The following is a 17,184-nucleotide window of genomic DNA, read 5'->3' as shown; positions in this document are numbered from 1 at the left end:
TCTATAATGTAAAATAAAAATATCAGTGCAATATTTTATCACAACAGTGATAGCAATAAAAGTATTACAAAAAAAATTGTAAAAAAAAAAAAAAGTTATTTTTGTATAAAATAAATAATAATAATAATATTAAAAAAAATATATATGTATACATATATATATATATTTATATAGCGCTCCCGTCCCACCGCGCTTAGGCGCCACATGTGAGGTATTGTCGCAAGCGTCAGAGCAAGAGCAATAATTCTAGCACCAGACCTCCTGAGCCACTCTAAATTGGTAACCTGTAAAGACATTTAAAGCTTCGCCTATGGAGAATTATAGGCACCACAGTTTGCTGCCATTCCACGGGCAGATGCAATTTTAAAGCGTGACATGTTAGGTATCTATTTATCTATTTACTCGACGTAACACTATCTTTCAAATTATACAAAAAAAATGGGCTAACTTTCCTGTTTTTTTTTTTTTATTTTCATGAATGTTTTTTTTTACAAAAAAAAAATTGCATTTAAAAAACTGCTGCGCAAATACCGTATGACCTAAAAAAATTGCAATACACACCATTTTATTCTATAGGGTCTCTGCTTAAAAAAACATGTATAATGTTTGGGGATTCTAAGTAATTTTCTAGCAAGAAAATAAACTAGATTTTTACATGTAGGAGCGAAGTGTCAGATTAGGCTTGGGAAGGAGGTGGTGGCTGGCAGTGAGATGGGTGTTGCAGCTGTGCCTTCCACCCGACACCTAAATACCGGAGTCTCAGGCCCCTTTCACACAGGCTTTCCAATCCGATCTGCCTGTCAGTTTTTCAGGCGGACCTGATCGGATGCTCCATGCAGCTCTATGGAGCAGCGGATGTCAGCGGAGACATCTCCACTGACACCCGCTGCTTTCCGATCTGATCCTGTCCTTGAAATCCGGACGGATGGAAACCCTATTTTCCATCAGTCTGGAGGATCGGATCGGATGAGAAGGGACAGGCGGTCCATTCTCATCCCATCTCCCCATAGAGGAGAGCGGGGATGTGACCGGTCTGTCCCTGCACACAGAGCGGAGACGGAGCTATTATCCGCCTGCTCAGCGGGGATTGGCGGATCGATCCCCTGCTGTGCAGAACGGACTCTATCGGGCGCACCACCTGTGTGAAAGAAGCCTTATGCATTGGATCTAAGCACCCAGTGTGGCGGTTTCAGGCTCAAATGTAGCTACAAGAAAGCATCCTTCTACTTACTGCAAGATTCAGCCTAGACTTCTATCCTGTCCCGTCTTTGGACAAAGGCCGATCTGGTCATTCTCAGCCATGTGAAATTTAATATGTACTGACTGAGAATTTAAAGGGAAGAAGCATCAATGGCCATGCTGTATACACCTCCTACATATTACCAACACAAGGTCTTCAGAAGGTGATTGCAATAACAGTGGTTAGCTTGCAGCACTGGGGTCCTCGGTTCAAATTCCTGCCAGCATGTCCTCCCTGTGCCTGTGTAAGTTTCCTTTGGTTTCCTCCCAAACATGCGGGTAGGTTAGTTGGCATCTGTCTAATCTGAATGTGCAGTCTGTAAAGTGCTGAGTACATTGTTGGCACTGTGTAACTACCTATTATTAATGATGTTTGCAGAATAAAAATATTAGACCTCTCTAGGTAAGTGCACATTCTAGCGAGGGAGAAAAAACCCTGGAGCAGAACGGCCGTATTGTGGTGGAAGGTTGTTGGTGTGATAATTGTACAAGTATTACGGGAAGGCTCTGACCTGACACCATGACTAGCTAAAATGTGAGCCGTGTTGGATCTTCTTTTTTTTTCAGGTTTTTCGGCAATCGATCTTACTGCTATGAACAGCTGAAGCTCTACCCCAAGGCGCTGATGGATGCAGAAACTTCCATCGAGTTATCCGCCGCCGCCTGTCCTAAAGGATATTTCAGGAAGGGCAGAGCACTGAAGGGCTGCAATGTAAGTGTCCTTCACCCCTCTCTGCCAGTCCCTCCATTGGCTTCCAATCCGTGTCCTCCACTCCTCTCTGCCAATCCCGCCACTGGCTTCATTCAGTGTCCTCCACCCCTCTCTACCAATCCCTCCACTGGCTTCCATTCAGTGTCCCCAATCCCTCTCTGCCAATCCCTCCACTGGCTTCATTCAGTGTCCTCCAACCCTCTGTATCAATCCCTCCACTGGCTTCATTCAGTGTCCTCCACCCCTCTCTACCAATCCCTCCACTGGCTTCCATTCAGTGTCCCCAATCCCTCTCTGCCAATCCCTCCACTGGCTTCATTCAGTGTCCTCCAACCCTCTGTATCAATCCCTCCACTGGCTTCATTCAGTGTCCTCCACCCCTCTCTACCAATCCCTCCACTGGATTCCATTCAGTGTCCCCAATCCCTCTCTACCAATCCTTTCACTGGATTCCATTCAGTGTCCCCCACCCCTCTAATAATTCCTCCACTAGCTTCATTCAGTGTACTCCACCCCTCTCTACCAATCCCTCCACTGGCTTCCATTCAGTGTCCTCCGCCCCTCTCTGCCAATCCCTCCACTGGCTTCCATTCAGTGTCCCCAATCCCTCTCTGCCAATCCTTTCACTGGATTCAATTCAGTGTCCCCTACCCCTCGCTAATAATCCCTCCACTAGCTTCATTCAGTGTACTCCACCCTCCTCTGCCAATCCCTCCACTGGACTTTTTTCAGTGCCCTCTACCCCTCTTTGCCAATCCCTCCACTGGTCTCCATTCAGTGTCTTCCACCCCACTCTGCCAATCCCTCCACTGGACTTTTTTCAGTGCCCTCCACCCCTCACTTCCAATCCCTCCACAGGACTCTTTTCAGTGTCCTCCACCCCTCTCTGTCAATCCCTCCTCTGGCTTTATTTAGTGTCCTCCACCCCTCTCTGCCAATCCCTCCACTGTGTTCCATTCAGTGTTCTTCGTCCCTCTCTGCCAATCCCTCCACAGGTCTCTTTTCAGTGTCCTCCACCCTCCTCTGCCAATCCCTCCACTGGTCTCCATTCAGTGTCTTCCACCCCACTCTGCCAATCCCTCCATTGGTCTCCATTCAGTGTCTTCCATCCCTCTCTGCCAATCCCTCCACTGGTCTCCATTCAGTACCCTCTACCCCTCTCTGCCAATCCCTCCACTGGTCTCCATTCAGTGCCCTCTACCCCTCTCTGCCAATCCCTCCACTGGTCTCCATTCAGTGTCTTCCACCCCTCTCATCCAATCCCTCCACTGTCCTCAATTTAGTGTCCCCCCCATCCCTCTCTGCCAATCCCTCCACTGACCTCCATTCAGTGTCCTCCACCCCTCTCTGCCAATCCTTCCAATGGTTTATGCTTTGTGTCCTCCACACCCCTTCGCCAGCCCCACTGTTGCCTTTAATTCCCCCATCAAATAAAATTCACAATACTAACAACCACTAACAAAGCCATCCACAATTCTGCCCTAAGCCACATTACCAAACTCATCTCAGAACAACACATAAAAAAGTCCTCTCTGCTCCTCCTAAGACCTCCTGCCAGGTAGCCCCCTGTCTCCTCCTCTAATGCTAACCTCCAGGACTTCTCCAGAGCCTCTCCCATTCTCTGGAACTCCCTACCCCAATTGGTCTAGTTATTTCCTACTCTTAGTTTTACTTTTAGGTGATTCCTGAAAACTCATCTCTTCAGGGAAGCCTATCACACCTCCACCTAACAACTGAGCGTTTATTTCCTCCATCAGCTCATCCCTCACAGTTATTAACTTTTGTATCACTTGTCCCTCCCTATTAGATTTTAGGTTCTCTCATGCAGGGTATTTCTAACAATACTGAATTGTATTATAACTGAACTTTCCCCCTTTTATAAACTCTGCACAACACATCAATTCTACATTTTTGTTCAGCAGGATCGGCTTTGACCTTTCCACATTCAGTGAAATCAGGCAGTGATGTAAAATAAATGTAGTTGTAGCAGCAGGCAAAAACTGCAAACTATAAAAGGAGCAAATAAAGAGCCATAGTATTCAAAGTGCAGCAATGAGGTTTCCTGTGACAACAGCCGGTGCTGCACTTTAGTAAAGAGTTCTAGAATGTTGCTTCATGAAGACGTTTGGTAGACGGACCCACAGGGCACCACATATAGAGGAGGAGACGTGACTGTTCTATGTACTGCAATGTACTGAACACTGCTCCTGGTTTACATCTGCTACACAGGAAAGTGAATGGCAATGTATTGCTCCAGTCTGAAGGAGCCCCAATGACCAGAAGTATCATTGTAGCAGTATGAAGAAGTATTGTTGTATCATTGTAGCAGTATGAAAAAGTATTGTTGTATCATTGTGGCAGTATAAAGGAGTATTGTTGTATCATTGTAGCAGTATGAAGGAGTATTGTTGTATCATTGTAGCAGTATGAAAGAGTATTGTTGTATCATTGTAGCAGTATGAAAGAGTATTGTTGTATCATTGTAGCAGTATAAAGGAGTATTGTTGTATCATTGTAGCAGTATGAAGGAGTATTGTTGTATCATTGTAGCAGTATGAAAGAGTATTGTTGTATCATTGTAGCAGTATGAAAGAGTATTTTTGTATCATTGTAGCAGTATGAAAGAGTATTGTTGTATCATTGTAGCAGTATGAAAGGGTATTGTTGTATCATTGTAGCAGTATGAAAGAGTATTGTTGTATCATTGTAGCAGTATGAAGGAGTATTGTTGTATCATTGTAGCAGTATAAAGGAGTATTGTTGTATCATTGTAGCAGTATGAAGGCGTATTGTTGCATCATTGTAGCAGTATGAAGAGGTATTATCGTAGCAGTATGAAGATATATCATTGCATCTTTGTAGCAGTATGAAGTATCATTGTATCTTTGTAGCAGGATGAAGTATCATTGTATCTTTGTAGCAGGATAAAGTATCATTGTATCTTTGTAGCAGGATAAAGTATCATTGTATCTTTGTAGCAGGATAAAGTATCATTGTATCTTTGCAGCAGTATGAAGTATCATTGTATCTTTGTAGCAGTATGAAGTATCATTGTATCTTTGTAGCAGTATAAAGTATCATTGTATCTTTGTAGCAGTATAAAGAGGTATCATTGTAGCATATCATTGTAGCAGTATGAAGTATCATTGTATCTTTGCAGCAGTATGAAGTATCATTGTATCTTTGCAGCAGTATGAAGTATCATTGTATCTTTGTAGCAGTATATAGAAGTATCATTGTATCTTTGTAGCAGTATATAGAAGTATCATTGTATCTTTGTAGCAGTATATAGAAGTATCATTGTATCTTTGTATCAGTATGAAGTATCATTGTATCTTTGTAGCAGTATGAAGTATCTTTGTAGCAGTAGGAAGTATCATTGTATCTTTGTAGCAGTGTGAAGATGTATCTTTGTAGCAGTATAAAGTATCATTGTATCTTTGTAGCAGTTGTGACAGGAAGTCAGGTAAATCTGTGGGTGTCGTCACAGACGGGAGATACATTTCTGCCTTGTTTAGACAATTCACCAATTACTATCAGGCGTCGGCTGCGGAAGTAGCCATAAAGGTTTAAGGACGTTGGAAAGCTTCAGCTATTCAGAATGAGGAAATTAAGGCCTCTATAAGTTATCAAGAGGATGACTACTGATTGCTGCATCCTGAGACTTTGTGCGTTAAGGAGAGCAGTGAGCTGAGAAAGACTTCTGAAGGTGAGGTGGTGTTGACTTTATCTGTGTGAAAAGAAAACAAAGACTATTGGTTTTCTGCTGTATGACCAGCAGTGTCTGCCCAGCAGTAGGTTGGGACAGACACCTGTTGTGAAGGTAGACACCCCAAGTGGCCAGGGTTTATTTTATGTTTGTTTGATTTATGCTGTTTGGATGCTTGCACTTGTTTCCAGCAGCAAATTGAAAGAATAAACCATAGACCATTGTTTTCAACCACTCCTCGGCTGTCTCTCTGTGTAGTGAACCCACCCAAGGGGTCACCCACACCCGCTACCGAGCCAACCCCTTACACATGGTGGAGTGCCGCGGGCAGTTAAAGTAAACCCAAAATGGAGGAGATACTGAAACAACTGGCTATAGCAAATGCAAATCAACAGCAGACAAATGCGGATTTTCAGCAGAGCCTTGCAGCTCAACAACAGGCTCACCAAGAGAGCATTGCAGGCCTGGAACAGAGACACCAGCAGCAAATGGAGGCCATCGTTAAACAGCTTCAGAGACAGCAGACCGAGGCTGGGAGTCAGGCCAGTAACATACCGACTTTTCGGGTAAGCCATTTATTGCCAAAGATGACTGCAGGTGATGACCCTGAGATGTTTCTGACCACGTTTGAAAGAACAGCGGAGAAAGAGAGTTGGCCTAAAGAACAGTGGGCTGGACTAGTGGCCCCCCTATTATCTGGAGAAGCCCAAAAGGCATATTTTGATTTGGAGCTTGCAGATACAAAAAACTATAATCGATTAAAAGAGGAAATATTGGCACGTTTTGGGGTAACCTTGGATGTCTGTGCTCAGTGGGTCCACAATTGGAGTTATCAGCTGAGGAAGCCACCTCGGTCGCAGATGTATGACCTCATCCATTTGGCTAGGAAATGGCTGCAGCCAGAAATTCTGTCCAGACCAAAAATTTTGGAATGAGTAGTCATGGACAAATTTCTTAGGTCTCTTCCTAACACCCTGCAGAAATGGGTGAGCCATGGTGGTCCGGAAACCGCAGACAAACTAGTAGACCTGGTCGAAAGGTACCTAACAACAGAGAATTTGACCTCTTTCCCCAGAGACACACAGACTTTTCACCCCAAGACCAGACCCTCCCCACCTATAGGTAAGACTGCATCAAGGGATGGGGGTGGAGAGAGGGACCAAAGAGCAACTAGAGGTATTATCGGGACTACTGCTAATGTTTGGTGAGAGCGGCCTGGAAGACCCATCCCACAGGAGAGGACCAGAAGGTTGATTTGTTACCATTGCCGGAAAGAGGGACATGTAGCAGCGGTTTGCCCAGCGGATGATGAACCCATGCAGTGTGACTTTCTGACAGAGAGACGACAGTCCCTTTTTGCAACCACATGCACTGCAGTAAAGGGGAATGAGAAACCTTTATATAGAATGTGCTTAGATGGTAAAGATGTTGTGGTATTGTTGGATTCAGGTAGCCTGGTCACCTTAGTGAAAAGTGATCTAGTGGTGGGAAAAACCTTACATCCTAGGAAAATGGCTGTAGTTTGTGTACATGGGGACACTCGAGAATATCTGGTGACTACGGTTTCCTTTGAAACCTCCCTCGGTAACTTGTGTCACCAAGTGGGTTTAGTTCCCAAACTGCCACATGACGCCATTATGGGAAGGGATTTCCCAAAGTTCTGGGAACTCTGGGATTGCCCAGATTCCCCAGTAGGTGGTTCTTCTGAGCCTGAAACATCTACTTCGAGTTTCCGTTCTCAGTCTTAGCAGGGGAAACACCAGTCCCTACGGGGAGGAGCCTGCTACCTCCGAAGAGGAACATTAGCCGATAGGGTTTGATGACCTCGAGGTGCACCGAGAAAACTTTATCACTGAGCAATTGAGGGACCCCACATTGCTAAGAGCCCGGGAGAATGTAGTGAAGATAGATGGGGAGTTAGTTAACCCTGACGAGAGGATTGCCCTCCCTTCATTATTGAAAGGGACCTGTTATATCCAGTGTCACAGAGGATAGAGGACACCCTTGAGCTTCTGGTAGTGCCTAAACCGTACCGCAAGATGGTTTTGGAACTGGCCCATGGGCACATTCTTGGGGGACATTTGTGAGCAGAAAAAACCTGGGAGAGAATCACCCAGAGGAAGGGGAATTGTACTGTTCTTCCTGTCCACTGTGTCGGATTACTGCATCCACGCCACATTTCCGCAGTCCGTTGGTACCCCTGCCCATTGTCGAGGTCCCTTTTGAGAGGATCGCCATGGACTTGGTTGGCCCCTCACTGAAGTCCACTAGAGGGCACCAGCACATCTTGGTAATAATGGACTATGCCACCCGTTACCCAGAAGCGATTCCTCTCGGAAATACCTCTGCTAAAACCATTGCCAAGGAGTTATTTCAGGTTTTCAGCCATGTGGGTCTTCCTAAGGAAGTCCTAACTGACCAGGGCACCCCGTTTATGTCTAGGGTGACCAGAGAACTGTGTAAACTCCTGAAAGTGACCCAATTACGTACATCAGTATATCACCCTCAAACAGACGGGTTAGTGGAGAGGTTTAAAACTTTAAAACAAATGTTGAGGAAGGTGGTGGATAAAGGCGGAAAGAATTGGGATTATCTGCTCCCTTATCTGATGTTTGCCATAAGAGAGGTTCCCCAATCATCCACAGGGTTCTCTCCGTTTGAGCTACTGTATGGGAGGCACCCCCGGGCCTACTGGACATTGCCAGGGAAACATGGGAGAGTGAGAGTTCCCCTCATCGAAGTGTGATTGAACATGTGGCACAAATGCAAGATAGAATTGCCAAAGTGATGCCGATTGTGAAGGTACAATTAGCGCAAGCCCAGTTGGCTCAACAAAGGATTTACAATCATGGGGCCCAGGTCCGTTCTTTTGCACTTGGTGATAGGGTGTTGGTGCTGGTCCCCACGGTCGAAAAGTAAATTCCTAGCCAAATGGCAGGGTCCCTATGAAGTGTTGGAGAGAATGGGGGTGGTAAATTATAAAATTAGCCAACCGGGAAGACGAAAACCTGAGCAGCTCTATCAATTGAGCTTGTTAAAACCATGGAAGGATAGAGAGTCCTTGGTCGCTGAGACTACCCGATTTTCTGCTCCTTTTAACCTGGCTGTCCCTGAAGTGGGGATAGCAGAGACTCTGTCCAAAACTCAGCAACAGGAGGTTAAAGAATTTGTGCTCCATAATAGGGAGAAGTTTTCAGACCTGCCAGGTTGGGTCTCCAGAGTTAAACATGACATTATCACCACACCAGGGGATAAGGTCAAGTTAAAGCCTTATAGAATTCCAGAAGCCCGGCGAGAGGCGATTCGCCAGGAAGTTAAAAAAAATGCTTGAGTTGGGGGTGATAGAAGAGTCAAATAGTGATTGGTCCAGTCCGATTGTCTTAGTGCCCAAACCAGATGGAAGTTGGCGGTTTTGTAATGACTTTCGCCGCCTGAATAAAATCACCAAGTTTGACACCTATCCTATGCCCCTCATAGATGAACTGATTGATCGCCTAGGCACTGCCCGGTACATGACGACGTTAGACTTAACCAAGGGTTATTGGCAAATTCCTCTCTCGGGGTCGGCCAGGGAAAAAACAGCATTTGTAACTCCAGACGGATCTTTCCAATATCGGAGGATGCCTTTTGGGTTATAGAATGCTCCCGCCACATTTCAACGTACCGTGGATAAGACCCTTCGGCCTCATCAAGCCTATGCTGCCGCATACCTCGATGACGTGGTCATCCACAGTGAGGATTGGGACTCACACTTACCAAAAGTTCAGGCTGTGTTGGATTCCATCTGGAAAGCCGGGTTTACAGCCAATCCTAAAAAATGTACCCTTGGGCTAGAAGAGGCGAAGTATCTGGGGTATACCATTGGAAGAGGTGTAATCAAGCCCCAAATAAACAAAGTTGAGGCTATTCAGGATTGGCCACGTCCCACCAACAAGAAACAGGTTCGTGCATTTTTGGGGATCGCAGGTTATTATCGCCGTTTTATTCCCCATTTTGCCTCACAGGCTGCTTCCCTGACCAATTTGACCAAAGGGAAGGAGTCTGTCATGATCAAATGGACTCCCGAAGCAGAAACAGCTTTTCAGGCTTTAAAACAGGCCTTATGTAGTCAGCCAGTTTTAAATTCGCCTGATTTTGCACTGGACTTTGTGGTTCAGACAGATGCGTCAATTGTGGGTTTAGGAGCTGTACTGTCCCAGATTATCAAGGGGGAAGAACACCCTGTTATGTACCTCAGCCGAAAGTTGAAGGCCCATGAGGAGAATTATGCCACCATTGAGAAAGAGTGTTTTGGCGGTGAAGTGGGCTTTGGATTCTCTCCGGTACTACCTCCTGGGTAGACAGTTTGAACTGGTGACGGATCATGCCCCATTGAAGTGCATGGCACAGAACAAGGAGACCAATAGGAGTATAAATAGGTGGTTCCTGGCCCTTCAGGAATTTAGTTTTGTTAAAATGGGGAATGCAGATGGTTTGTCCTGAGTGCATGCGTGCCTAGCAACCTGTGTCCCAAGGGTTGAAACGAGAGGGGTGGTATGTGACAGGAAGTCAGATAAATCTGTTGGTGTTGTCACAGACGGGAGATACATTTCTGCCTTGTTTAGACAATTCACCAATTTCTATCAGGCGTCGGCTGCGGAGGTAGCCAGAAAGGTTTAAGGACATTGGAAAGCTTCAGCTATTCAGAATGAAAAAATTAAGGCCTCTATAAGTTATCCAGAGGATAACTACTGATTGCTGCCTCCTGAGGCTTTTTGCGTTAAGGAGAGCAGTGAGCTGAAAAAAGACTTCTGAAGGTGAGGTGGTGTTGATGTTTTCTGTGTGAAAAGAAAACAAATAGACTATTGGTTTTCTGCTGTATGACCAGCAGTGTCTGCCCAGCAGTAGGTTGGGACAGACTCCATAGGTAGGTTCCTGTGTTGTGAAGGTAGATGCCCCAAGTGGCCAGGGTTTATTTTATGTTTGTTTGATTTATGCTGTTTGGATGCTTGCACTTGTTTCCAGCACCAAATTGGAAGAATAAACAATAGACCGTTGTTTTCAACCACTCCTCGGCTGTCTCTCTGTGTAGCGAACCCACCCAAGGGGTCACCCACACCCGCTACGGAGCCAACCCCTTACACAGTATAAAGTATCATTATATCTTTGTGGCAGTAGGAAGAACTGGAGAATTTCCACACAGAAGCCAGTCTGGTATTGGTAGAATTTGATTCTGATCTTAGTCCTGACTCTTTATTACATCAGCTCCGTGTGTAATGTTGTATAATCCTAGAAGCCATCTTGTTGTTCCTGGCAGTAACGCACAGGATTTTGTCATCGATGTGTGAAATTTAGAAGTTTATGCTTTGACTCCATAGGGAATGTTAATTTCTGTGTTTTGCTCAGTTGCACATATAGCATTTGACTTCTGTAATTTATGATGCAGCAGATGATCATTAAGACCCATAATATCTAGAACCGTAAATTAATTATAGAAGTCCTGGTTTCAAGCTTGCATTGCTGAGTGCAAAACGGGTGACAGAAGGGGTCGGGTTCAGCAGGCGTCTCATTCATCAAACCACATTGTGCCAGCCTCACCTAACCCATCTGTAGGAGTGGGGACTTAGCTAAATGGTGACACAGATACAGTCATAGGAAAAAGCCAGCTCTGCAACTAAATGCCTAAGATGACTCTTTAGTGACATCCCACAACAAACACCAACATATCAAGGGGACGCAGACAGGGGCTTCTCTTCCTTGAAACGTTTCTGCTAATATGGGTCTTCAGTTGGGTGTTGAGTTGGGAATGTTGACTTTTTCTAATGTTTAAGTTTAGCAGATATATTAAAGAAAAAAGGAAAGCCTAATGCGCTGCCACTGAAGTATTGATAGAGATGATAGATAGAACAATAAAGAATGATAATGAAAAAAGCTGCCAATCCTAGTAGTGTCACCACATACTGAACGGATATGAAAGTAAAGATGAATCGGCGCTATATTCATATACTAAGATAATGATGAGTGTCCCGCTAAAGGGGAGGGTAACTAAAAAAGGGGGTCCCAGTGGTTAAATATATCTTCCAAAAAATGATGAATCACAGTATAGAATGAAAGTTACCAAGTTGTGTGCTAATACATATATAAGTTAAAACCTCAACAATTCATATTTGTAAACAATGAATAATCTGTGATATATATATGGTGATAAATATAATGTGCAAAAAACAAGTGTAAATCAGCAGTAATAAAGTGCACTAGTGATAATAAATATTAAATAATAATTAAGGCGTGATCATAAAGTGATATCAACATATAGAAGTGCTGTGTTAAAAACAGTCCATTTCATTAATAGTGCAAATATGCCAAAAGGTAATGATTCGGTGAACGTGGTATGAGTGACCCCAGGTACACTCAGCTTCTAGGTGATCGTCAGTGCGGTACAATTTCCCGGTACTAATAAGAAATGGCCGCTCACCTTTACCAAAATTTAAACAGGAGTAATGGACAGAGTGTGTCCCCGGACAACTCCCAATCTCAGGCTCTCAGAGGGATATAGTTACATAGTTACATAGTTACATAGTAGGTGAGGTTGAATAAAGACAATAGTCCATCCAGTTCAACCTGTGTAGGTGTGTGTGGCCGTAATCATCTCACATACCCCTGAATGTTCTGTTCTTTGAGATGTACATCTAATAGTCTTTTGAAAGCCACCATACTACCCGCAGAAACCACCTCTTGTGGTAGAGAATTCCACAATCTTGTAGCCCTAACAGTAAAGAACCCCCCACGTTGCCTGAGGTTAAAACGCTTCTCCTCTAATCGCATTGTATGCCCCCGAGTCCTCATGCAATCCCTTCGACTGAACAGCTTTTTTTCTAAGCTGAGATCCCCATTGAGAAATTTAAAAATTGCTATCATGTCCCCCCTTAGGATAGATATCATGGTCTCCTGTTCGGACTTGTTTACACAGCAAAAGCGTTGTGGATTAGCCCCATGTGTATTCCCTCAGATTTTTGCACTATATTCCATCATATAGACAAATGATAAGAGGGGGCTCATTGCGCAGTATATAAAATCATTTATTAAAACAAAAAACAAATTCCACCGCAACTCGCGGGATGTGTGTGAATTCACACACATCCCGCGAGTTGCGATGGAATTTGTTCCCTTACTGAGATGTAAGTGGCTATTTTTTGTTTTAATAAATTATGACCTGCAGTGACGTAGGGCCCGGGCAGGAGGAACCACAGAGTATGACAGGGCACATAAGGCATCAGAATTGTTTGATGTGAACATCCTTCGGGGTGTAAGCTCTGCAGTACAGTGAAGGCTACATGTGACGGCACTGGGCCAGGTAAGTATAAACCATCTACTTTTACAGATCCTTTTGGTATATGGCAGGGAGAAGGTTGCCTAAAGCATGAAAGTCCTTCCTGAGAGCAGACATTGAGTCCTAGCATTACAAGCAGGAGCCTTTCCTTTTGTGCCCCTCTTGTTTAGCATCTTGGTCTTCTGGGCTAAGCCCTGCCCACGTGGCTTCCTCCTGTCCAATCAGAGGGTCCTTTTAAAGACCTCTCAAATGTTCCCATTGTACGGGTACAGGAAGGTGGGTAGTTGCCCTGATTTGTCCTAAAAACCAGACTGGTGTCCAGTATTTAGAGAAGTCAAACCCCTAGTAACAAGGTGAAACTATCAGTAAGGCACTCAGTGGAGACTAATATAGTTCATACATAGGACCTTTAGTCCTAAAAGTTTCAAATTGCTAACATCATTGTAAGAGCATTGAATTGTAAATCTGATTACATGAATTGCATCTGTGGTCACAGTGCTTTTCATTTAGATTTCAGCCTTGCATTTTATTTTTTTCCATCAACCATTTTTAGGTGTGTTGATGACGTTCCACATTAAATGCATTCTCTAGAACGTTGGTTTGATCGGAATGTATCCCTTTTTCTTGTGTATGTTTCAAATTGTAAGTCATAGTAGGTCCTCTCATTTGTATAGTCCTGTAGCTTATAGTAGGTCCTCTCGTTTTGTGGAGTCCTGTTGGTTTTAGCAGGTCCTCTCGTTTTGTGGAGTCCTGTTGGTTTTAGCAGGTCCTCTCGTTTTGTGGAGTCCTGTTGGTTATAGTAGGTCCTCTTATTTGGGGAGTCCTCTAGGTCATAGTAGGTTCTCTTGTTGGGCAGTCATGTAGGTTATAGCGTATCCTCTTGTTTGTGGAGTCCTGTAGGTCATAGTAGGTCCTCTCATTTGTGGAGTCCTGTAGGTCCTCCTTATGAAGTCCTGTAGGTCATAGTAGGTCCTCTCCTTGCGAAGTTCTTTAGGTCATAGTAGGTCCTCATTTGTGGAGTCCTGTAGGTCCTCCTTATGAAGTCCTGTAGGTCATAGTAGTTCCTCTCCTTGCAAAGTCCTTTAGGTCATAGTAGGTCCTCTCATTTGTAGAGTCCCGTAGGTCATAGTAGGTTCTCTTCTTGGGAAGTTCTTTAGGTCATAGCAGGTCCTCTCATTTGTGGAGTCCTGTAGGTCCTCCTTATGAAGTCCTGTAGGTCATAGTAGTTCCTCTCCTTGCAAAGTCCTTTAGGTCATAGTAGGTCCTCTCATTTGTAGAGTCCTGTAGGTCATAGTAGGTTCTCTTCTTGGGAAGTTCTTTAGGTCATAGCAGGTCCTCTTATTTGTTGAGTCCTGTAGGTCCTCCTTATGAAGTCCTGTAGGTCATAGTAGGTCCTCTCCTTGCAAAGTCCTTTAGGTCATAGTAGGTCCTCTCATTTGTAGAGTCCCGTAGGTCATAGTAGGTTCTCTTCTTGGGAAGTTCTTTAGGTCATAGCAGGTCCTCATTTGTGGAGTCCTGTAGGTCCTCCTTATGAAGTCCTGTAGGTCATAGTAGTTCCTCTCCTTGCAAAGTCCTTTAGGTCATAGTAGGTCCTCTCATTTGTAGAGTCCTGTAGGTCATAGTAGGTTCTCTTCTTGTGAAGTCCTTTAGGTCATAGTAGGTCCTCTCATTTGTGGAGTCCTGTAGGTCATAGCAGGTCCTTTCCTTTTGGACTCCTGTAGGTCATTTTAGTTCCTCATTTGTGGAGTCTTGTAGGCCAGAGTCACGTGGAACCCAGCTTACCTTAGAGAGGTTGGGAAACCCTGGTCTCAGCTCTCCAGGCCCCTTTTATGTGTAAGTCACCCTGTGTCTAATAGGGGCACAGGGTGACCGAGAAAATGATGGACAACTTCTTAATGGACACTGAGAATGTGGTTTACTTCAAATGGGACAGTAATATTTATCAACAATATCTCTCAAGAAATATATGAAGACTATTTCTGGTTTGTTTGATTTTGAACTATACATGTTCATTGAAAGAGCTGGTCACGTTGGCGGTATACTGATGAAGCACTCAAGCGGAGTGTGGGACGGTTCCGTCACAATAGCAGGTCCTGTCCTTTGTGGGGTCCTGTTGGTCATAGTAGGTCCTCTCCTTGTGGAGTCTTGTAGTTCATAGTTGGTCCTTTCATTTGTGAAGTCCTGTTGGTCAAAGTAGGTCTGGCTGAATGTTCCCATCACTCATCCAATACATTGTTTCAATACGGATGGACTTTCTTCTCCAGTAGTCTGCCTGTTCTATTCAGCTGATAATTCCACATCTACATCCACAGAGATATACCGAGGCAGAAGAAGCTTTCCGGATGGTTTTACAGCTGGACAACGGGTGTAAGGAGGCCGTGAAGGAAATCCATACATGTCAAGTTCTACAGCTCATGGTAATGTGAAGCAGAGCCATTCCTGTCATTGTATTCTCCATCATTTATAAAACGTGATATGGCCGTAGTAATGGGAGGAGTCAGGGATCACGGTGCAGAGATCTCACCAATGGGATACTTTTTGGGTGGATGTCAGTGGGACAGACACTATGAACCAACATGCATCTTCCACTTGCACCCAGACACAAGAAGTCAGTCCCTTGGCTTTGTTTCAGTTGTTTTATTAAGGGTAACAACTTGGATGGGGTAGAGGAATTTTAGATGCCCAACTTGACTTGAACACAGATGAGGAAAACTTCCTTTGTATATACAGAGATAAGATCCTGGTCTGTTCTCCTTCCTGGAACCCTTCGTCTTTAAGTATCAGTGCCAAGTCCCTTATGGACTAGGAGCTATTAGTCCCTTTTGGAAAATAGTACAAAATTTTGAAAAACTGCATGCAGGAGTTTCCTATTGTAGAACTGCTCCCAGCTCCACTTCTTGCAAGCTCTACCAGCCCTCCTGGCTGCTCTGAAGATCTCCCAGGGCAAGGGATTGGAGCGATTACCGTATATACTCGAGTATAAGCCGACCCGAATATAAGCCGAGACCCTTACTTTTACCACAAAAAAGTGGGAAAACCTATTGACTCGAGTATAAGCCTAGGGTGGGAAATGCAGCAGCTACTGGACCACCACGAGATACAAAACAGGGGCTGTGGGCATGGTACAGGAGATGGCGCAGGTCATAGTACAGGCATGGCACAGGTCATGGTAAGGGCATGGCACAGGTGATGGTATAGGCATGGCACAGGTCATGGTACGGGCATGTCACAGGTCATGGTACAGGCATGTCACAAGTCATGGTACAGGCATGTCACAGGTCATGGTACAGGCATGTCACAGGTCATGGTACAGGCATGTCACTAGGCATGGCACAGGTGATGGTATAGGCATGGCACAGGTGATGGTATAGGCATGGCACAGGTGATGGTATAGGCATAGCACAGGTGATGGTATAGGCATGGCAGAGTATGTACAGGCATGGCACAGTAAGTACAGGCATGGCACAGTATGTACAGGCATGGCACAGGAGATGCAGTGCTGCGGGCATGGTACAGTGTACCTGTACCATGCCCACAGCACTGTATGAGGAAATGCAGGGGCTGCAGAGGAGTCTCACTTGTCTGTCGGTGAGGCGTCGTCTTCGATTTAAAAATCGCGCCACCCAGCGCCGCCAATACGTCACCGCAAATGCGCTGCCGATGCTCGGGAAAGGCCGAACACGTTCGGCTATTCACGGGCATGCGGCACATGCGCAGTGACACATCGGCGGCCATTTTTAAAAAGACACTCTAGCCAGTGACTCGAGTATAAGCTGAGGGGTGCATTTTCAGCGTGAAGAAACATGCTGAAAAACTCGGCTTATACTCGAGTATATATACGGTAAGCACAACGCTGTTCTTTGAAAGCTTGCTACATGTGTCAGACTCTCCCCTTGTGAATCCCTGGGTGTGCTAATGTACTCACTCTGTCCTCCTTGCTCCCACTGCTCTCGGGCAAGAATTCTGTTCAAACCATGATGCTGACTTGATCTTCCTAAGCCAGCCCAATCACAGCCTAGAAGCAAAGGCCTCCCTAGACCTAGGGAACCCCTCCTAGGCCACAACAGCCTCCTTAGCACTCCATACCCCACAGACTCCCCTGCTCGCCTGGCTCTCCCATATTTAAGGGCTGACCCAGCCATCCTGCCAGGCCCTGTCTGGGGATTTGCCAGTCCCTCAAGTATGCAGATCAGGGCCTTCACCCTCTAACTTCCA

At 45.0% G+C, this 17,184-nt stretch overlaps 1 protein-coding gene across 1 annotated transcript in view; it reads left to right on the top strand.

Annotated features, from left to right (window-relative positions):
* Window positions 1-17,184, top strand: part of LOC309563770 (uncharacterized protein) — a 204,498-nt gene that overhangs the window by 153,104 nt on the left and 34,210 nt on the right. Inside the window, exons 9-10 of the mRNA XM_082268371.1 lie at window positions 1,807-1,951; window positions 15,282-15,386. Coding sequence (XP_082124497.1) covers window positions 1,807-1,951; window positions 15,282-15,386 — 250 coding nt within the window. The remainder of the gene's footprint in view (window positions 1-1,806; window positions 1,952-15,281; window positions 15,387-17,184) is intronic.

The sequence above is a fragment of the Pelophylax lessonae genome (assembly GCF_965119305.1).
Source record: "Pelophylax lessonae genome assembly, chromosome: 9".
Classification (NCBI taxonomy): domain Eukaryota; kingdom Metazoa; phylum Chordata; class Amphibia; order Anura; family Ranidae; genus Pelophylax; species Pelophylax lessonae.
This window is presented reverse-complemented; position numbering and strand designations above follow the sequence as displayed.